A 22,464-nucleotide genomic window follows, 5' to 3' on the forward strand; every position below is an offset into this window, starting at 1 on the left:
GGCCTTCTGAAACAACCGCCCTGCCAGATAGTATAAGCTATGTCGGACAAGGGCCAAGAGAACAGATGTTAGGCCGTTCCGTTCCAAGAAGCTTGTCCACATCCTCACGAGTCACAAACTGGTACTGATCCAGCCTGACCACATAAGAGGAGTTGCTGGACACTACACTGCTGGCTCAGCTCACTCCACCTATCACAGCCTTCCGCAGGACCACTAGTATAAGGAATATTCTCACCAGAACGGATTGTTTAGATTCCCATACACCCCGGCTGGTCACGACCGGTTTTCATCCATGTGGGGGATGCTCAGTCTGCCCTTTAGCAGTTTGCACCAAAGAGGTGCGTCACCCCATCACTGGTGTTTCCACACCACTTAGAGTTTTTGCTACCTGTAAGACCAGGGCGATTGTATATGCTGTTATATGCCCATGTGGGAAGTGGTACATTGGCATGACTGAGAGATGTGCACGTGTCAGGATCGCTGAACACAGGTCTCGGATCAACTCACGAGTTATGGACGCACCTCTGGTCCGTCACTTTGTTGAATTTCAACATGTGAGTGATGACATCCGGTTTTTTGTGTTGCATGTATATCAAAGACGCCGGTTCCTGTCTGTAGATATCCATCAGGCACTTCTGCAAATTGAAGCTTCCTTCATTTTTACCTTTCAAACGCTGGAGCCAGCAGGTCTCAATACTCATTTAGATCTATCCAGCTATCTGTAGGGTTTTTACCCTTATTTTCCTGTCAGCTTTTTCCTATTCTGGAACTTCGTCTCCACATCATCGATTGCCTGATATTCACTGGGTCTGATAGGTTTCTGTCTCCCCCTTTTTATCTTTGTGCATGAGACTTATGTTAGTAAAAAATTCCCCCCCCATCTTTTATGTCTGAAGTATACCTCCCCCTCCTCCTGCTTTATCTCCCCTTTTTTTCTAGACTTTTTCTAGACTTTGTTAGGATGTTTTGTTAGGTGTGCTGCATTATTGCAAGATTTTCTTGTCATCCAGTATTCTAGACCGGTTCCCTTTAAGCATTGGTTTTGTATGGTTTTCCTTTTCTTGCTTTTTTTTTTTGGTCTTTTGATTTATTGCTGAGTCATTCATCTGCATGTACGCATGCTTAAAGGTGTTGTTCATGACGCCATCAACAGCTGTGGGTAATTTATTTCACATAGATATAAACGGGGGAGTTTTCTGTAGATACTAATGCCGGAGAGGACTAAAAGGCTGTATCTAGCTAAAGAAATAAGATATTGGCACTCATGTTGTTGCGGAGGTTTGTATGCTGCTCCATATCAGAGTTTCTTTTTCATATATTTAGTGGGGGATACATTCCTGGTTTTTCTCATATCTTATTCTACACTAGTGACTGTTAAGCCCGTTACATTAACGGGCGCTAGATGAGTTGTGAACAGAGGAGCCGTCTGCGCGCCTGCGCCGGCTCAGTCCTCTCTCTGACTCGCTGGAGAGAGGACATTCAGAGCAGCTCCTAGGCGTCAGGAGCACGTGGTCAGGCCTAATAGGAGCGGCTGTGCTGGGGGCTGTAGCGGCAGCGGAGGGCTCTTAAGCCCCCCCCGCCGAGAATCAAGGGCGGCCCCCTGCTTAGAGGCCCTGGGTGCGGCCTCCCTCAGCGGCACCGCAGACGCGGCATAATCGAGCGGCCACTCCCGGGGGCTGTAGTGGCGGCGGAGGGCTCTTAAGCCCTGCCGCCGGGGATCCAGGGCGGCGAGCGGCCTCCCCACCACCGGAGTGGCTGCTCCGGGCGGTGCCACAGATGCGGCCCAATCCGAGCGGCTGCTCTTGGGGGCTGTAGCAGCGGCGGAGGGCTCTTAAGCCCTGCCGCCAGGGATCCGAGCGGCCTCCTCACCAGCGGAGCGGCGCACGCGCCACACATGCGCAGAACACCCGCAAGAGACACGGACGCAGGTACCTTAGGGTTTTATTATATAGGATTGTACACTGCTTGCTTATTTTATTTTATACAGGCTGATGAAGCTTTTATGGGCAAAACGGCCTTTATCCGGAAGAGCCGTCCACTGACTTTTCAAGATTGGTTACTTTCTACAAGGGCATGCAGAGGGCTTCATCCTTGACAATGTTCACCTTATTTATGGCAGTGTTTCTGACAGACTTTTTGCGTTTATGACTTCATTTCTTTACTTCTGCATTCATAATATTGGACTTTTGCCACTGAGGATATTTACATCTCCTTTTGAAATTACATCTGATGTAGCACATCTGTCATCTGCCACTCATTTTGATTTTGCCCTTTTCCACCCTGCAGCCCTAATTTTTGCCCGGCTTATCCAGACCTCCTTTACAAATTGTATATTGGTTATTGTTTCTGCATATGTCTTTACTGGTTTATTGGTGCATTCAGCTATATGAGAAAGCATTTTTTGTATCCTGTATTACGTATTGGTTTTTTGTATATATCATCTGTATGACATCATTTTGCTGAGTTTTGTAATAATTGTTTATTAGTGTTACTGGTTTATTATTATGAGCTTTTCATTTTTGTATATATATACATTGGCTCAGTGGTGGGGCAAATTTCACCACATCTTGTGGCAGATAATTCCACAAGTTGATTATGTGTTGCATGAAAAAGTACCTCCTTTTATTGGCCCTAAATTTCCTGGCAATCAATTTCATGGGATGACCACTGGTTCTAGTGTTATATGAGAGGGAGAAGAATTTCTCTCTATCCACTTTCTCCACACAATGCATCTATCATGTCTCCCCGCAGTCGTCTTTTTTCTAAACTAAATAGCCACAGGTGTTGTAGCCTTACCTCAAAAGAAAGGTGCTCTAGGCCCCTGATCATCTTGGTCCACAGAACTCTCTCTGGGAAGGGGCAAAGGCAGCAAGGACTTTTTCTGGGGATGATGCATCTGCCATGCTTCGTGCCTTCCTCTCTCTGCTTCTTCCTGCAGAGTTGGACCTCCAGAGGTGGAGTGAGCCCTGCTGGCTGTCTGGCTCATTGGCTGGAGTGCCTGATGGACCAAGGTGCTGACACCTACCCCTCTTGTTGCCTTTGGGGAGTTGAGGGAAAGAGTGCTGTGGCCTGGGACAGATGAAGATTTAATCCAAGGAAGACAAATCCCCCCCACAATACCCTACCCCCAAGGGGGTCTGGATGCCCCTGCTTTGGGGGGAAGGGAAGATAGCTGAAAGTTACACACCATTGCAGGCCTAGTCTGAAAGAGAAGCACTGGTGCTACAGCGGTTCTTGGGTATTCAAGATATCAGCCAGCATGTCTGAAGGGTTTGAACAAGCAACAGGTTTGGAACCATTAGCTGCAAATATCAGTTTTGTCCCACAAGTGTTGTGCTTGGACTTGTTCAAGGAGTACTCAGCAGAACTATAAGGGAAACCCTGCTTCCTGAACTTCACACTCCCAGAAGCAGTGCAGCCCATCTGCATCTGAATCATGAGGAGTTGGACATGCGCTTTGATAGTATCCACAGGAGAAAGTTGTGGGAGTACTTCTGTGACGTGCAAAGCAGCCCTGAGGGACACTTTCAGGAGACTTAATTTGCAACACGAATACATTATTTTTGTAGTCTTTTAGAGATGTCACATTTTTGTGCTAATTAAGAGGCCATTGCTTTGAGTCGTAGATGTCTTTGTCTCTTTCTCCAGCTACTCCACCTTTGTGTTCCTCATTGATGTGCATCTTTTTATAAATTTAGATTATCATTTTTTAATAGAGGTTTTTCCGCTTGTTTGCTGCAACTCCATTTTCTGTCTTGCGTAGCCTTCATTCCTTATTCTCATCCCACACATCTGTCACTTTTTGAGCTCACCTCGGCTCTTCTGAATCACTGGTTTCTCCATACATAGTTTCAGCTGATTCAAAATACAGTGAAAGAAGCAATGGCTGTTTACCTTGTGTGATGCACATGTTACGAATATCTTACAAAGGTTTACTCTTCAGAGATCAAGGATCAGCGTCTGAAGAGGCTGGAAATCTCTGTAACTTTTGCTTGGAAAAATTAAACCAGCAAGTTCAAATCTTTTCATCACGTAAACATGAAGATAGAAAGTGCTGGCTTCCTTATTTTGATTGATTGATTGATTGATTGATTGATTGATTTATGCTGTGCTATTTAACTTAATAGAAAAAGTTACAGCAGTCAATACTGCGGAGCCAACAAGAAGAGTTTGATGCAGTAACATGTATTGTGTGTAACTAGCTTGTGTGTATGTACATAGTTAAAGGGGCTACATGGACAATTCCTGTGTGCAGAGCAAATTTCCTATTTTGGAGTTCTCTAACATTCTGATATTGTGACCTCCAAAAATAATACCTTTTAAAAAAATGTACTATGCCTTGATTACTGATTTCATTAGGCTTAGGAAGATAGAGATAAAGCACATTTACTATTTCAATGAGAAGGGAGTGCTAACTTGTTCCTGCTTAATTTTTCAAACCTGGGCTTAAATTAGATTGGCAGTCTTGAGCATAACATTTAATTTAAAATAAATGAATGCTCTTATTTTAAAATTTCTTGACTTTGCATTTACCTTTCCACTGGCAGTTTTTGCAACATATCTGAGGATTAGCTCTGAAGGGAATTGCAGCAGGTTTGAGGAAAAATTTTAAAAGGGAAAAAACAAAACAAAAACTGATTGGTGAAGTCCAGAAGAGGAGTAGCTGTTTCCTGATGCTTTTATACTCCGCCCTCCACCTCCGGTGCCTGCACATAACTTCAGAAATGTTGGCCAAGGACAGGCACATCTGTGGCGGTGGATGGACTGGAAGAGACTTTCTTCTCATGAGAGTTCTGAGAGGGAGCTCTCTTATGGTCTGTCCGCCAATGAAGTGCTCCTGCTGTGCCTATTCTTGGCTCTGTGTGTGGCTGAAGAGCTGGCTGAATTTCCATTTCTGTCTCTCTGTTCAAGGGCAGATAAAGCAGAGGGCCATCCTCATTAGTCAACAGGCCAGAAGAGAGTTCCCTCTTGGGAGATGACCGCTCACAAGAGGGGGTGCTCTTCCATCCTGTCATCCAAAGACACACCACTACTGTATTATGCCCTCAGCTGATGTCTCTGCAGTTATGTGCTCTTGTCTGGCCTGCCTCCCATCACCTCTGAGGGTCCAGATCACCCATTGTCCCTGGCCCTCAGAGATGTCAGATAAGGGCTTACACTTTGACAGCTCCATCCTGACTTCTGACCCTCTGTTGGGCTGCTTGTGTCCGCCCCACCTCCTAGTCCTACCATATATTTTTTTTTCCTGCTAGCAGGTTGTAAATGAGAGCTATGCATGATTGCAGACAAATGCAAGATGTTACCATAGTTCCCTGTGCTCACAGCAGTAAAGCAGAAGTGAAGGCAAGTTTGCATTTTCTGTGGATTTTTAAAAAAATTTGTCAGTACAGTCCATATAACTTGCCTCATACTGTAGGTTTGGGAGTTTGTGACTGAGTGTGGTTTTACAAGAGTCCTCCAGTATTCTTCGTTTCATGTTGCAGAGTAGGGAGTTGATACAGGTACTTACATTTCTATCCTGCTTTTCCACCAAGGACTGGAGCCCAGAGAAATGTACACGGCTGCATTTGTCCTCACAACAGAATGAGGTAGTTTAGGCTAAGTGGCTGGCCTAGAGTCACCCAGTGAGTTTTGTGGCTGAGCAGAGATGTGAACTTGGGTCTCCCTGGTCCTAGTCCAACTCTAACCACTACACCATGCTGGCTCTATATCATCATAATCCTATGATGTAAGGTAAAGTGTGCAGTCAAGTCGATTTTGACTCCTGGTGCCCACAGAGCCCTGTGGTTTTCTTTGGTAGAATGCAGGAGGGGTTTACCATTGCCTCCTCCCGGGCAGTATGAGACGATGCCTTTCAGCATCTTCCTACCTTGCTGCTGCCCGATATAGTACCAGCGAGGATTCAAACCACCAACCTTCTGCTTGCTAGTCAAGCATTTCCCCGCTGCACCATTAGGTGGCTATAATCCTATAATGTAGTCCACTATAAATATTCCGTGGTATTTATTTATTCGATTTCTATACTGCCCTTCCAAAAATGGCTCAGGGCGGTTCACACAGAGAAATAATAAATATTGCAGGTGATCAGAGATAGGCCTGAGGCTGCAAAAGAGATCCACTTACAACCCTGTAATATACAAATATGATGGATATTTATATACCGCTTTTCAACAAAAGTTCCCCAAGTGGTTTGCATAGATATAAGGAAAATGGTTCCATATTCCCAAAGGGCTCACACTCTAAAAAAGAAACATAATATAGACACCACCAGCAGCTATTGGAGGGATTCTGTGCTGGGAATGGATAGGACTAGTTGCTCTCCCCCTGCTAAATAAAGAGAGACACCACTTTAAAAAGGTGCCTCTTTGCTCAGTTAGGGGTGTGTGTGTGTGCGCATGTGCATGTGCGAACGCACATGTCTGTGTGTGTTTTTGCGTGTGTGTGCACACTTCTGCACATGTATGAGGTGAGGCACTAAATGCTGCTTTACCCTCTCCCATAATTGGGGCCTGTCCCATCCTCCTGCATGATTTAAAGGGGGCAGGGAGCAAGGCAGAGGCTGCCACCAGCCCCTTCTTCTCACCCCACATTCCTTTCAAAGCTTGCAAGGGTCAAATCAAGAGCTGCTGGCTTTAAAGGGGAGTATGCAGTGAGAAGAGGCTACTGGCAGCTTTCCCTCCCCCCCCAATCCCGGTCCCCTTTCAAAGCTTGCAAGGGTCACATCCCACTCTTGCAGGCTAGGAAAGGTGTGGGGAGTGGGGAGGAGAGGCTATCAGCATCCCTTTCTTCTCACTCCACATGACTTTCAAAGCTTGCAAGGATCAGATCTGACCTCTGCTGGTTTTGAAAGCAATCCAGGGTGAAAAGCAAGGGTTGCTGAAGGCCTCCAATTCTGGAAGGAGAAAGTGTGGAGACGGAAGAGCTGTATGGTGATGGCTGGCCGGAATTCCTGCATGAAGTGCGCCCGACCACTGCTACAGCTCCTCCTGGGGTTAGAGGAGAGGCAGCGGCAGGTGGTGTGGCAGGCAGGTGGTGTGGCACTCACAGCAGCAAGGGGCTGCAGGGTAACAGTGTCCACCACCCTCACCACGTCTGTCACCTGAGGCAACTGCTTCATTACGCCTCATGAGATGGCAACTTAAGCTTTGGGAATATGCATCAATGGCTAAGGTTACTTCATATATATTCATATATTACTTCATATATTACTTCATATATAAAGAACAAAGAGAATAAATTTGTTTCAATGTGGGAACCATTTATTTATTTATTATTTTTATTTATTTTTTCGATTTTTATACCGCCCTTCCGAAATGGCTCAGGGCGGTTTACAATTAAAACAGAAACCATTAAAACCAATAGCAATTAAAACAGAAATATAAATATATACACCAATTAACAATTAAAACATCTTTAAAAAAAATTAAACAATCAGAACAATTAAAAACCTGAAAACCAGGTTAGAGCTTTAAAACAATTAAAACTAATTAAAAACTCTGGAAGGTCAGGCCAAACAGGGGGCTTTCTTGAAGGCCAATAAAGAATTAAGATTGTGGATTTCTGCTAAATTATATAATGTATATAATTTATACATTATAATTTGGTGCATGGTTTAACACAACATCCGAGATTTGGTTTTTTCTTTGTAAATAAGGCCAAATGTTCTATATTTTCAATTCTGAGGTATATCCAAATACGTAGATATATTATTTAATTGTTACTGAGTTAGAATGAAATGATAAGGGTGGGGGAGTAGAATCCAAGTGGATGTATTAGTTAACTGTGAGGTGTCATATGAGAGTGGGCGGGGGGGGGGGGGAGAGATAGCCCGCCAGCCAGCCAGCCCTGCTTTTGCAGCCTGTGACTGAACAGAACAGGAGATGCTTTTGGGACAGTCGATGTCTGCTAACTGAGCAAAGAAGCACCTTTTAACAAGGTGATTCTCTTTATTTAGCAGGGGGAGAGTAACTGGCCCTATCCACCCCCAGCACAGTACCTCCAGTGACTGTTGCTGGTGTCTATCTTATGTTTCTTTTTAGATTGTGAGCCCTTCGGGGACAGGGATTGACATTTATTTATTAATTCAATTCAATTCAATTCAATTCTCTATGTAAACCGCTTTGGAAACTTTTGTTGAAAAGCGGTATATAAATATTTGTTGTTGTTGGAACATGAATGAGATGTGAATTTGGCTCCAATGTCACACAGCCAGGGAAGGTCTTGACTCCTGAACAACTTGGCAAAGATGGTTTGAACCCTCAATCATGTCTTAGCAAGCTGGTTGTTTATCTGGTCAGCCATTTTAATGAGCATCCTACATCATGCAAAATATTTTTAGGACATGTGCTGATATCAGGGTAAACTATCAGGCAGATTTTGCAGCAAGGGGATGCTGGGTTGTAAACCGAAATAAAACGACAACATTGCCAGCAAGGGCAATCCATTCTCAGGCACCCATCTGGCCCTTCTGCTCTTCTTTCACACCTTATGAGTTCTCTGGGGATTTTTTTTTTTTTTTTTAGCAAATGTTTGTTCATCTTTTGTTTGTTGATTGTATAAGAATATGACAATATTCTAGCAATTGTGTGTGGCCTTGAAGCAATAAAGCCTACATTTATTCCCCTCCATAGTGAAACAGCTTAAGAGGTTTTGCTCAAAGTGCCTCTTGAAAAAAGAACATGAAGGGAAATAAGAAGACTGCTTTAAACTTCAGGATCAATATATATTTGTTTCTGTCTTTATATAACTAGCAGCCATTTTGAACTCAACAAGACATTTTTATCATACTTTCCAGTAGGCTTATGAGATCAGCATTCTGTGTGTTCATCCATGTGTGTACACCCTCCCCCATCAACTTCTCAAAGCCTGGACCAATATGAACCAAGTCGGGTACAGTTGTAGGGACACACAGGGATGATGTTATCCACCTCAACTGAAGATGGCAGACATGTAAAATTTTGAGGCACAAGTAGGCAAACTTGTGAACTGCCTAACTGATTTGAACCAAATTTGCTACAGCTGTAGGGACACATAGGGAAGCCCCAATGGCATAGTTTGTGATGATGTAATCTACCCCAAACCAAGATGGCAGACGCGTGAACATTTGAGGTGCAAGTGGGCTAACTTGTGGACTGTTTAACCGAATTGAACCAAGTTAGGTAGAGTTGTAGTGAGTGACACACAGAGACACCACAATGGCATGGTTTGTGTTGATGCTAACCACCCTGGTCCAATATGGTGGATGCATGAACGTTTGATGCGCAAAAGGTCTAACTTGTAGACCACCTAACTGATTTGAACCGAATTTAGTCCAGTTGTAGGGATAGTGAAAGGAAAGGAGGCAGATTAATTCTTACTAGAACAACTTGTTTCGGAATTACTGTGGCTAATTGGCTATCCTTCTGCTGATCAGGACAGGCTCCTCTTGCAAAGCAATAGATGTACAGTGTGGGATTAGTAGCTTCCTGTTCTTTTCTTTTCTGTTCCTGTTCAGCAGAAAGCACCCCCAGTCCAAGATGCCTCTGCACCTATTGTGGGAAGTCAGTTATGTGGACATGCTGTCTTTCCACCTGCCCTACATGTGTCCCTATATAAAAAATAAAATAAGAATATGACGAATATTTATATACTGCTTTTCAACAGAAGTTCCCAAAGTGGTTTACATCGATATAAATAAAATGGCTCTCTTTCCCCAAAGGGCTTACAATCTAAAAAGAAACATGATAGACACCAGCAACAGCCACTGGAAGGATGGTGTGCTGGGGATGAATAGGGCCAGTTGTTCTCCCCCTGCTAAATAAAGAGAACCACCACTTTTAAATTACAACACACCAAAAAGAAAGAAAGAAGATAACCAATACAACACCATTTAAAAACTTCTTGTTTTTTTTTAAAGATCAATTTATGTGTATATTCAATCATATAAGTCATGTGGCCTGGAAGTAGTATTACTATGGAAGCACCTTATCTATCTGGGATTATGGGACAGGGCAGTTTTCTTCACTCCTTTAAGGGAAAAGGAGCCCTCTCAAGCCCTAGTAGCACCATTTTGTAAGGTGCTCACAGAGTGCTGGGAAGTGTAGTCTTTCACAGTGCTTTCTCTGCAGGGCTCTGTTGGGGAAGTGCTGGGAAGGTCTACACTTCCCAGACCTCCATGTGCACCTTTTCAAGACGGTACTGGGGCGCAACAGGTCTCTGCTTCTCTTAAAGCTCACACCCCCAACCCCTGCAAAGCACAGCATGGCATAGGAGTCAGTGTGGTGGGAAACGATTCTAACATTGATAAACCTTCAGAGTGGTCCCTCTTGAGAAATAGTGATCACTGGGATACTTTGCATGCAGAAGGTCCAAAGTTCACTCTCTTGCATCTACATGTAGGGCTGGGAGAGATTTCTGTCTGAAACCTTGGAGAGCCGTTGCCAATCAGTATAGACAATATTGATGGACTAGGGATGTTCACAGAACCAGCTGGCCCAGTTCGGTTCGAGTCCGGACCAGACTCAAACCCAACCGGGCCAGTTCGGTCCAGCACCCCATCAAACTCTGCCCCCCTGTTCAGTTCGGGATGTGTGTGCAGATGGGTTTTTTTTACCTTTACTGCCCTCTGGAAAGTTGCTGGAGGTGGCGGGGGCGGGGGGTGTCCACAGAGGTTCTCCCTCCCCCCGCCAGCCTTCAATATGTCCCCCTCCAGTTGGTTCAGCCGGCTCGTCGCCTATTTGGGTGCTCTTCAGATGGTTTTTGGCTTTCTCTTGGCAGCGCACCCTCCATTTTGGAGGCTGTGCGCCTGCTCTCTGTGCCTCTGTGTGGCCCGGGCCATGCAGAGGCACAGTGCACAGGTGTGGGGCCTCCAAAATGGCGGCTGCACCACCGGTACAAGGCCGAAAACTGGCCGAGAGCACCCGAATGAGCGAAGAGCCGGCTGAACCGATAGGAGGGGGGCATATTGAAGGCTGGTGGTGGGAGGGGGAACCTCCACAGACCCCCGTACCCCGCTGCCTCCAGCAACTTCCTGGAGGGGAGTAAAGGTAAAAGATTTTCTTTTAGACAGTCAAACGTTCGTGAGTAGTCCTTTAGAGTAACCTCTTGAGCAATTTACTCAGGATGTCATCCAGTGACTTGTCCTGAGTAATGTCTCAGGATGACTCAGGATGTCATCCAGTGACAGCAAGACATATACAATATATACTGTGTAAATATAATCTTCAGCCTCTTTGCAGCACATATGTGCTTTACATTGGTGCTAATTAGGGCTGACTTGTTGCCTATTTGCACTGCTTCTACATCCATGAAACTGAATTCACTCTGGGACAGAAAAATTCAGAATACTAGCTGTTGCTTTGAATGGAGCCTCTTGGGGCACTTCTATATTAAACATGACACTTTGTGTGGGTCGATATAAGGATGACTCCCGTCAGTCTTAAGTATGAGCTTCCTACCAGTCTCACTGAAGCAGCTATAAAGCGTTTCCCCTTGGAAGCCTAGAACTGGAACTTATCACTTTTAGTGTCTGGATTTTTATTTTATTTTTTTACACACGGGAGAAAACATGCCCTACTTGATTGTATTGCTTCTTCCGAAATGCAGCTTGAACAGTCTGTTAGTGGTGTCTAATATTTTTGTAATCTAGTTTTATGATAAACAAAAGCAATATGGCTCATATTTGTACTCATTTGACACTATAACTGAGAAATGCAAGTTTAATGACATTGCTTATGAACAAAATAAAGGCACAAGAGACGCCAAATGTGCATCATACTGTGAATGAATCTGGAAATGTTGTGAAGCAGAAATTCAGTGGTTATGCTTATTTCCCTCTGTGGAATCATGGAAGTATAACTAGATATGCTTTTTTACCAATGTTGTTAGTAATGGTTTAAACAGAGATAGTGCTGTGGGGTGGTGTTTTTTTTGCGGGGGGGGGGGGGCAGTGGCTTTTGGGCCAAGGGTTCTCCTGTTGAGTGGGGGTGGGGCACATGACAGGTGAGCAGTATGTTGGAAGAGGCTAGATTCCTTATCTGCCCCAACTGCAGTGAAAGTACACAGGAAGTTTTTCACACCCGGCTTTTAGTGAGCATCTCATCCGGAATAGAGGGCGTGTGTTCACATATCAGCCAAATTTACCCTGAAGTCTGTGCGAGCTATCAGGGAGCACGTCACACACAATTCGGGTTTTTCACTGCGTATTAGACTGTAGCCTGATTTATATCCAGGGTAAAAAGAATCCACTTCTTGCATTGGTTTTGGGGGGCAACTTTGAACTCCAGTAAAGCCTCTCAGAGAACTCACAGTAAAGTCTGCCCTCTGGGAAAGCTCCAGGTGAGCAGAGTACTGCTAATTACGAGTATCTGGCGACATGGAGTTAAGGTTCAAAGTGAAGAGGTTTATTTAGGAAATACATGCTGGATAGAGAGAGAGCCTACAAGCCTTGCTGCTAGCTACATGAGGGGTGGGGGAAAGAATGGTCGTGCCGTCGAGTCAGTGTCAACTCCTAGCGACCACAGAGCCCTGTGGTTTTCTTGGTAGAATACAGGAGGGGTTTACCATTGCCATCTCCTGCGCAGTATGAGATGATGCCTTTCAGCACCTTCCTATATCACTGCTGCCCAGTATAGGAGTTTCCCATATTCTGGGGAAACACACCAGTGGGGATTTGAACCAACAGCCTCCTGCTCTCTAGGCAGGTTGCTTCCCTGCTGCGCCGTTAGGTGGCTTTGGGGAAGAAGGGCGGAAATGTCTCTCAGGTGAGATATGAAACCTGAGTGTATCAGTCCAACAAAAGGGTATCAGGTCAGAGACAGAGAGGATTGCCTTACACACTGTCTCCACCCCCTAATGCCGCAGTGGTCAATAGGGATGCTGGCGCAGAGAGCTGATGCCTTCTGGAGCTTGCATCTCCAACACAGAAGGCGACGGGGTGCCAGTGGCAGGGCGAGGATGCTGGCAACCCCTGTCCAGCCCACTGCCGCCAGCCACCTCCATCCAAGCCACACCCCCTAAGTCTGACAACATGTAGCTTGGGAGTGCTCCTGGTTCCAAAACTTCCTTCGCCACTGTCGCCTCTGCCCTCCCCGGTTCCCGCTTGTTCTCCTTCATTTTCCCGCTTGTTCTCCTTCCCGCTTGTTCTCCTTCGTTCTCCCCGGTTCCCGCTTGTTCTCCTTCGCCGCTGCCGCCTCTGCCCTCCCCGGTCCCCGCTTCTCCTTCTTTTGACCCAGGAGACAACATGGCCGCCGTGTCTCCCGGGTCAAATGCGCTTTGCGCATGCCCAGAACGGCCGAGAAAGACACGGGCGCAGAGACACGGGCGCACACCTAACCATTTTATTATAGAGGAAAATGCCTAGTAAAAGCAGGAACCTCCATATTAGCTGTTTTAAATGTGCTCTTATGTTCAGTAATACGAGTTTTTAAAGGTCTGTACATGATGTTGGTTTACATATAGTTTGTGTGTCTATTTCTACATGAGATTTTTTTTTATATATAGTGGATTTTTTTCTTTCTTGTATGGATTTGCGATCCTGTTATGCTTTGGGTTCCCCTCCCACTTTTTTGAGGGGGTTGTTCATTATTTCCAATGGCCATACTATTATGCGACTGTGTTTGTGCTATTTTTGTGTATGTGCAAGAGTGCAACTGCAAGCATGTTATTTACATGGAGGTTTGTGCAGTACATCAGCCACCGACACCATGTAGTTACAATGCCCAGAGAGAAGCACCAGAAAAATGGGTAAAGCTCATTAAAGCAATCTTCCTGCTCAAATTCCTGGTCATTTCGTATACAGGATGATACTCTTCCTAACAGGATGTCAGATTCCTGGACTGTCCATGCCAATATTGGCCTAGATGGGGTCACACTTCCCCAGAAGGAATAGGTACACTGTCTGGGAGTGCATCTGGATGCAAAATTCTCTCTGTTCTCTCAGGTTGAGGCAATTGCCAGGCGTGCTTTTTATCAGCTTTGGCTGATACATCAGCTACATCCGTTTCTGGAGGTAGAGGTAAAGGTAAAGGTAAAGTGTGCTGTCAAGTCAATTTCGACTCCTGGTGCCCATGGAGCCCTGTGGTTTTCTTTGGTAGAATACAGGAGGGGTTTACCATTGCCTTCTCCTCCTGTGCAGTCTGAGATGATGCCTTTCAGCATCTTCCTATATCGCTGCTGCCCAATGTAGTACCAGCAGGAATTCGAACGGTCAACCTTCTGCTTGTTAGTCAAGCATTTCCCCCGCTGTACCACTTAAGGTAAATGACCTTAAAATAGTGGTACATATGCTGGTCACCTTCAGGCTTGACTACCGTAATAGCACTCTATGTGGGGCTGCCTTTGTACATAGTCCATAAACTGCAGTTGGCACAGAATGCGGCAGCCAAGTTGGTCATCTCAAAGAGACCATATTACTCGGATACTAAAAGAACTACACTGGCTGACGATAAATTTCTGGGCAAAATATGAAGTGCTGGTTATAACCTAGAAAACCCTAAATAGCTTAGGCCCTGGATATTTAAAAGAATGTTCTCTTCGCCATGAGCCCCACCACCCACTGAGATCATCCTGAGAGGGACTGGCCTTCTCTGTTGCTGCCCCGAGACTGGAATGTGCTCCCTGCTGAAATAAGAGCCTCCCCATCTCTGACAACTTTTAAAAAGTACTTAAGGACTTATTTCTTCACTCATGCTTTTTAACTGGACTGTGGTTTTAAATTGTTTTAAGGTTTTTATTATCTGTGTTTTTACTTGTTTTATATTGCTGTGAACCGCCCAGAGACGGAAGTTTGGGGTGGTGAACAAATTAATATAAATAAATAAATAAATAAACATTGGATACATTGCAATCCTAATCACAAACAGGTTCAAACCCTGATACATGTATGTTACTGGTTTGTAGGCATGAACCCAAGACTTCTTAGAACTCCTTCATGAATTGGTGTTGCATTTGAATGGGCTCTAAATGGAGTCCAGCCAGGTCAGAAGCAACACATGGCACTTCCAACCCTGCTGAACCCCACATGAACTTATTGCATGTCCCAGAATCCTCTAGTTCACTTAAGGGTATTCTGGGGCAAATTCTCACTTCACCTGAGGCCTGAGAAAGGTATGTCAGAGATACACTTTTACCAGTAATTTAAAACTTTGTTAAGGATTAGTAGGTGAGGCCCGTCATTTACCAGGCAAAGTCATTTTGTGTAGATTACACTTACAGGAAAGTTCAAGAAATTAAATATATGTAACAGAATTTGTTATTAATGTGCTTGCAAAAGGGAAGTAAAAGAAAAGTTTTTAATTTGTAGGATTTCAACTTCAAACACTATTCATTTTATTGCATAATTACCATATACAGTAAGTTTGAATCATCAGAAATTTTAATCTCAGAAAGCTCTTCTGCTTTTCTTGGGCATGATATCCTTTTTGGACTATTGAATTGCTTATTGAGTGTTAAAATCTGTTGAGAACAATAAGTTAAAATCTGATGATTATACTGTATTCTGAATTTCTTCTTAAAAAAAAAAAAAGCTTAAAAAAACCCTTTCCCCATCATATTCCAGTGTAAAACGTAGTCCATTCAGCTAATTTCAATGGCAGGATTGTATATGCAAAATCTGGTATCTGTAAGTCATCGGGAAGCATGATATTCAGAAATGCCCCCACCTGGGCATTTTCCTTGTCTGTGCACATGCCCTTTGTTGCATTCCCCCATGACATGAAGCCTACACAGAGTGGGAGAAAATCCTCAGAACTGCAGCACTATTCGTTGGCGAAGTCTCTGTGAAGAGTAGCAGTGAAGACTGTAGAAAGCCTCTTTGGCTGGGAGAGGGAAATGGATACCGAACGCGTCAGCTACTCACTTTACTTTTCTCATGGCTATAAGCCACACCTAACATCATACAACTTTTGCATATGTTCTAAAAAGTCATTTGCAAATGTTCTTTTAGAACCGCACTTTAAACACCACCACCACCAACAACAACCTGCCCGCCTGTTGTGTCTGGTTAGTTGCAGTTGCACATTTGAAAAACGCCTCGTTCGCGGCGGACAGGGAGGAGGAGAAAGAATGAAATCTTCTGACTATCCAGTTGCAAAAGTGACCAAAGAAGGCTCCAGGCACATTGAGCTGGCACAGACAGTACAGCTACCGAACACGGTGAGCTTTACTTCCCAAGAAACCTGCTATAGGATCGGGCCCAGAAGCTCAAGAAGCAGCTCCAAGTCCCGCAGCCAGGCTTGGCAAACCTGCCGCCGCCGCTGCCCGACCTTGGAAGGCTTTCATTCACAACCTCCTGCTGCTGCTGCTGCTGCTGCTGTGCTGCCCCCTCGGCCACTCCGCGGCCGCCCTGCCATTGTCGGCGGTTGGCGCGCAGAGCAGTCGGGCGTGGTCGTGCGCACAGCTTGTCGCCTTGTGCGTACGAACGAAGCCGCTCGGCCCAGCCTTCCCATTGCCTTAGCTGGCCAAGGCTGGGAGGAGGCGGAGGCGGCGCTCCTCGGCAACCGAGAAGCCTTTAAAAGCGCCGCGCGCTTCATGGTAGCCTCGCTTGGTGGCGGGCGGGTGCTGGTCAGGCAAGGCTGCTCGTAGCGTCTGGAGCGCAGCGCTTCTCTCCTGGCTGGTTGTGGTTGCTGCCGGCTCTCCGGTCGGCGATTTGGACGCGATCATTGCCTGCAGCCGCTGCTGCTGCTGCAGCCGCCGCCAACCGGATTCCCTGTTTCGAAGAGGGGGCGAGGGGAGTCTTCTTCCCCCATGCGGTTGTCCATCATGTCTCAGAACTACCTGCTAGCGCCGATCCAGGAGTGTCCCTCTGATTACCTCGTAAAGGACATTAAGCTGGCTGTGCTTGGAATAGGGGGCGTGGGGAAAAGCGGTAAGTGCGAACTAGCAAAGACCCTTCTCTGCGAGCCGTGGTCGGCAACGGGGAGCCAGGGAGCCAGTCGCCCGTCATTTCCTGGGGTGGGGAGGCTGGGGCGGTCAAAAGCTTGACTACGGAGGCGAGGATTCTGGTTTGTTGCCTCTCCGAAACCTCTGCTCCCCCCCCCCCGGCCCCACAATCTATAACATCCTCAGGTGGGGTCCTCTTTGGACAGATCAAAGCGCGCCTTGGTGGGCCACTGGAAATTCCTCCGTTGACTCGCAGACATTAAAAGCCCTGAGTTGTAGCTAAGGAGACGGCATCTCTATTTAGGATACTGCCTCTGCACTCCTGCTGCAGTCTGTATTAAGCAGTTCATAGTCAGGTCTCTTTCAGTGAATGTTCTTTTAATACGTGTGTGGACCGGTAACCCTCCGCTGCCTGTGCTTACTGACCCAGGCACTCTGCTTCCTTTCAGCGATGATTGTACGGTACCTAACCAGGAGGTTTATTGGAGACTATGAACCCAACACAGGTGAGCTTAAAAAACTCAACATCTCTTCTTTGCAGATTTTGGTTGTAATCTTGGGTGCAGCACCTATGCATGGGCAGAAACCCACGGGACTTAACAGAGGTTTTGCCCTCCTATGCATGGCCCCAAAACGCAGTCTAGCTTTCTCCTTATGTATGCCCCCAAATGGTGGTGGTGGGAGAGATGGGGCGGGGGGGCTTTGTTAAACCCTGGGGTGGGGAAGGGGCTCTGTTAAACTCTGTGGAGGTTCGTTTGTGGTTACTATACCTGCATGGGGAAGAATGTACCCTCTGAGCTCCCCCCCCCCCAATTGTTCAACAGGTGGGTACAGGAGATCATATCTTCTATTTAACAACTGCTTGCAACAACTGCCCTGTGCTGTTCCCCAGGCAAAATACAACAGATCATCTTTTATTCTTATGTCCTCAGGGAATCTGTATTCAAGACTTGTTCCTGTAGAGGGTGACCAAATTTTCTTGCAAATTCAAGACACTCCAGGATGCATTGAGGTACAAAAATGCTCTGAAATTGCCCTTTTAGTGCTTTCAGGTTTGATTCATCCACTCAGTGAATATTCCTGTGAAAGCTCCCCTTGACATCAGTGGACTGTGGCTCAAGTTACCTTTGTACAGTCCTCCATCTGTGTTCATTGCTGTGATTTATTCATTGCTGCCAGTAACATTCTATGGCTGAGAATTTTTGACTGTGGACAGGCAGGAGGCAGTGGGGAGGAATGCGTGGGAATTTAGAGTAAATGGCAAGCGGTGGGAGTGGGTGCATTTGTGAGTAGATGACTGAGCATGATAAAAAATGTGACGGGCAGTTTACTTGGGAATTAGTCCCATTATACTGAGTGGAACTTACTCCCAAGTAAATGTGCATAGGACTTGGAGATACTGGCTGACATGAGGAGAACTGGTCAAAGTAGTCTCACTGAAATTAAAAGGACAAGTTAGGCAGTACCTATTTTGTCCTTTTAATTTCAGTGGGACCAGGGGTGTAGCTAGGGGAGGGGGGGCCGTGTATGCCTCTCTCCCCAGCAGCCCCTCAGAGTGAGGGAGAGAATGAAGAAAATAGGGAAGGATGGAGCTGGGGGGCTCTCAGGAGCTGCCCCCCCCGGGTTATTTGAACCCATCTGCTCAGTTATAGCTACACCCCTGAATGGGACTAATTCTCCTCATGTCGACCAATATTTCTAATGTGGTATGGTCTAATATGCACCAGTTACTGGCTTTTATTGCCTTAAGCATTCAGTAGCAGTTTGCTTCAATACTACATGTGGCCTAGAGTTTAGTGTATCTTGCTGATTAGCATCAAATGTGCATATTCAAGAAGTTCACCTTGCTTTCCATTCTGGATTCTTGAGCAAGCATTTAAGGGAACACTAGTTCCTCTAAAGCTGCCACACAGCCATTCCAAAAATTAGGGGGGGAAATATGTGATTTGGACATCCTTGGTCACTGCCACATGTTCTTTCTGAATGTTTGAACTGAGTGTTGGCTCCAAAGCTAAATCTATTCTAGCAGCCAAGTCATTTTGGGGACAAACCTGCTCTTATTTGGATAGCTGTAATGGCGCAGCAGGGAAATGCTTGACTAACAAGCAGAAGGTTGCTCGTTCGAATCGCCACTGGTACTGTATTGGGCAGCAGCGATATAGGAAGGTGCTGAAAGGCGTCAACTTATACTGCGCAGGAGGAGAGAGGCAATGGTAAACCCCTCCTGTATTCTACCAAAAGAAAATCACAGGGCTCTGTGGGCGCCAGGAGTTGAAATCGACTTGATGGCACACTTTACCTTTACCTTAGAGTAGAATTGCTGTTCAAAAGTTTCCTGCCATTTATTAGGACACACTTGAGTAAATAGGCATACTTTTTTCCTTTTCAGGTACAAGAAGACATTGCACAGATGTTGGATTCACTTACCAGATGTCTCAAATGGGCAGATGGCTTTCTCTTGGTCTATTCCATTACAGACTACCACAGCTATCAGTCCATCCGTCCCCTTTATCAACACATCCGGAAGATCCGTCCAGACTCTAAGATCCCTCTTGTCATTGTAGGCAACAAAGGTGACCTGACCCATTCCAGGCAGGTAGCGACAAGTGATGGCCTACAGCTGGCCAACGAACTGGGCAGTGTGTTTCTAGAAATCTCCACTAGTGATAGTTACCAAGGCGTTTGCGATGTATTTCAGTATCTTTGCAAAGAAGTTGGTAAATTGCACATTTGCAGCAGTGGAGAGAAAAGAAGATCTTCTATCATTCCTCGGCCCAAATCTCCAAATATGCAGGATCTCAAGAGACGTTTCAAACAGGCTTTGTCATACAAAGTCAAATGAACTTCAGGCTTGAGGTGCCTTGCCCTTAAAGAGACTATTTTATAAATGTTATTTATAAAATTTATGAGAATATTTTATTTTTGTATTGATGCACATGTAATTAGCATTTGAATGTAAATACTTTTGTTGCATTCAACGTTTGTATTACAACAACAAAACCCCCAAAACTCTGGATTGCAACAGAATGCAATTGATTGCATTAGTAGCTTGAGAAAGAAACTGAACCCAAAATCTGGCCGTTATTTGACGGCGATTTGTTGTTTAACTCAGGGCAAGTTATGTAAAAGTATCTGGATTTCAACTTGGACAAACTCTAGTGGTAATAAAGTACCTTAAATCCTAGTTCTTTAGTTTAACTGGACTGTGCATAGGGCTGCCTCTCTCTCTCTCTCTGCCTTACACCCCATTCCAAAAGACATTTGAGTCCTACAGATCGTGGCTGAACTTACCTCTCAGAATGCCAGAATGTGAATATGGACTAGAAATTGCTTTGACTAATTTTGTAAAATGCTGGGAGAACCTTTGATGATGTTTTATAAAGTTGCAAAATGTAACTATTAAAGAAAAAGTCATTAAAAAGTTGAGTCACCTTTTTCCTCCTAAAAAAATAAGACATTCACCAAAACGGTGTCATCTTAGCACATTAAATTTGGCCATGATATAGCCCAGGATCCAAATAACTGCAACTCATTCTTCTAGCCTTTGAGTTTAACTGCAGAGCATAATGCCCCATGCTAAACTGTTTTGGAAACTGAGGGGGCTTTCAACATAAAAGAAGTCAAGAATCTAGCAGTTCATAGCCAAGTCATCAAAATGCCGAGAGTAGCTCTTTGGGAGGAGAGCTGGTCTTGTGGTAGCAAGCATGACTTGCCCCCATAGCTAAGCAGGGTCTGCCCTGGTTGCATATGAATGGGAGACTTGATGTGTGAGCACTGCAAGATATTCCCCTCAGGGGATAAAGCTCCTCTGGGAAGAGCAGAAGGTTTCAAGTTCCCTCCCTGGCTTCTCCAAGATAGGGCTGAGAGAGATTCCTGCCTGCAACCTTGGAGAAGCCGCTGCCAGTCTGTGAAGACAATACTGAGCTAGATAGACCAATGGTCTGACTCAGTATATGGCAGTTTCCTATGTTCCTATGATATTGGCATAGGCTAAGATCCCTGCACACACTTACTTAAGAATAAGCATCATAGGAATGTAGGAAGCTGCCTTATAAGATGGACTAACCCATTGGACCATTTAGCTCAGTATTGTTTACACTGATTGGGAGCAGCAATCCAAGTTTTCAGGCAGGAGTCTCTCCCAGCCCTATCAGAAGATTCAAGAGAGCGAATCTGGAACCTGTATGCAAGCAGATGTTCTTCCATTGAACTGTGACCCCATCCCCTAAGGGGAATATCTTGCAGGATTTACATGTAGCCACCCATACAGTGGTGGCTGGTGTGGGCACTACGGGGGTGGGGTGGGGGCAGCAGGAGGCACCTTTAAGTGTAAATTAGTAGGTGCTTAAGAACATAAGAAGAGCCCTGCTGGATGAGGCCCAAGTCCCATCTAGTCCAGCATCCTGTTTCACACAGTGGCCCACAAGATGCCACTGAAGCCTACGGCAGGAGTTGAGGGCATGCCCCCTCTCCTGCTGTTACTCCCCTGCAACTGGTACTCAGAGGCATCCTGCCTTTGAGGCTGAAGGTGGCCTATAGCCCTCTGACTAGTAGCCATTGATAGACCTCTCCTCCATGAAGTCATCCAAAACTTCTCTCTTAAAGCCATCCAGGTTGTTGGCTGTTACCACATCTCGTGGCAGAGAATTCCACAAGTGGATTATGCATTGTATGAAAAAGTACCTCCATTTGTTGGTCCTAAATTTCCTGGCAATCAATTGCTTACCTCCTGTACTGCCACTCTTACCAGCAGTGGTGCTCCGCCCAGCACCTGCTGTGGTGGGGGATAGACTCTGCCACTCAGCTGGCTTCTGAACATGTGTAGAGGGCATATGCTGACAATGCAAATGGTCTCCACCAGCTGTGTGGCAGAGTCAATCCTCCACTGCAGTGGGTGCTGGGCGATGCACCACTGCTGGTAAGAGCTTTTTGGTGTGGTGGCACCAGAGGTAACCACCTACTAATTTACACTTAAAAGTGCCTCCCACTGCCCCCTCCCAGTGGTGCCCACACCAGCCATCACTCTCGGGGTGGCTACATGTAAGCCCTGCAAGATATTCCTCTTAGGGGATGGGGTCATAGCTCAATGGAGGAGCATCTGTTTGCATACAGGTTCCAGATTCGCTGCCCCCTCCCTGGCAGCGCCCGCACCAGCTGCCACTGCACCCATCCAAATGCAAACTGAGGTGAACACAATGGCCTGGCTAGCATTGCCCATTGTCATTTTAGGTCACCTAATGGCACAGCAGGGAAATGACTTGATTAGCAAGCCAGAGGTTGCCGGTTGGAATCCCCGCTGGTATGTTTCCCAGACTATTGGAAACTCCTATATCGGGCAGCAGCGATATAGGAAGATGCTGAAAGGCATAATCTCGACTTCCGGTTGGACAGCCGAGACAGCTGCTGCTCCTCTGCAAAGGGGAGACCAAGAAGGAGAAATAAGAGGGTTTTTGAGGCTCCAAAACCCTCCCACGTCGTCCTGGATTAAAGGATTGACACAAGATAAACCATGATTTCTCATATGCTGGTTATCTGATACAGGGATTGAGCTGTAAAGCTCGGTTTTTGTCTCAAGGTGATCGGCAGGGAAAAGGACTCCATCTTCGC

The 22,464-nt window shown here is 45.7% G+C and overlaps 1 protein-coding gene and 1 long non-coding RNA gene across 4 annotated transcripts in view; one reads left to right on the plus strand and one right to left on the minus strand.

The window, feature by feature from the left end:
- Positions 1 to 1,910: 1,910 nt before the first annotated feature.
- On the plus strand, positions 1,911 to 20,337 carry RASL11A (RAS like family 11 member A). 3 transcript variants are annotated; one of them, XM_053312959.1, is made up of 6 exons: positions 1,911 to 1,928; positions 14,878 to 15,084; positions 15,984 to 16,131; positions 17,307 to 17,363; positions 17,790 to 17,869; positions 19,247 to 20,337. In XM_053312959.1, exons 4-6 carry the CDS (start codon positions 17,309 to 17,311, stop codon positions 19,697 to 19,699), a joined length of 588 nt encoding a protein of 195 aa, XP_053168934.1. In that variant the 5' UTR covers positions 1,911 to 1,928; positions 14,878 to 15,084; positions 15,984 to 16,131; positions 17,307 to 17,308; the 3' UTR covers positions 19,700 to 20,337. The 3 variants fall into 3 exon arrangements, with proteins under 3 accessions (XP_053168934.1, XP_053168935.1, XP_053168933.1); XM_053312960.1 differs by lacking the exons at positions 1,911 to 1,928; positions 14,878 to 15,084 and having other exon boundaries at positions 15,760 to 16,131; XM_053312958.1 differs by lacking the exons at positions 1,911 to 1,928; positions 14,878 to 15,084; positions 15,984 to 16,131 and adding an exon at positions 16,277 to 16,843 and having other exon boundaries at positions 19,247 to 20,333.
- Positions 19,607 to 22,464, minus strand: part of LOC128352394 (uncharacterized) — a 47,334-nt gene continuing 44,476 nt past the window's right edge. The window contains exon 3 of the long non-coding RNA XR_008320374.1: positions 19,607 to 19,733. This is a non-coding gene — a long non-coding RNA (uncharacterized LOC128352394). The remainder of the gene's footprint in view (positions 19,734 to 22,464) is intronic.

This window comes from Hemicordylus capensis, chromosome 3, assembly GCF_027244095.1.
Source record: "Hemicordylus capensis ecotype Gifberg chromosome 3, rHemCap1.1.pri, whole genome shotgun sequence".
In the NCBI taxonomy this organism is placed as follows: domain Eukaryota; kingdom Metazoa; phylum Chordata; class Lepidosauria; order Squamata; family Cordylidae; genus Hemicordylus; species Hemicordylus capensis.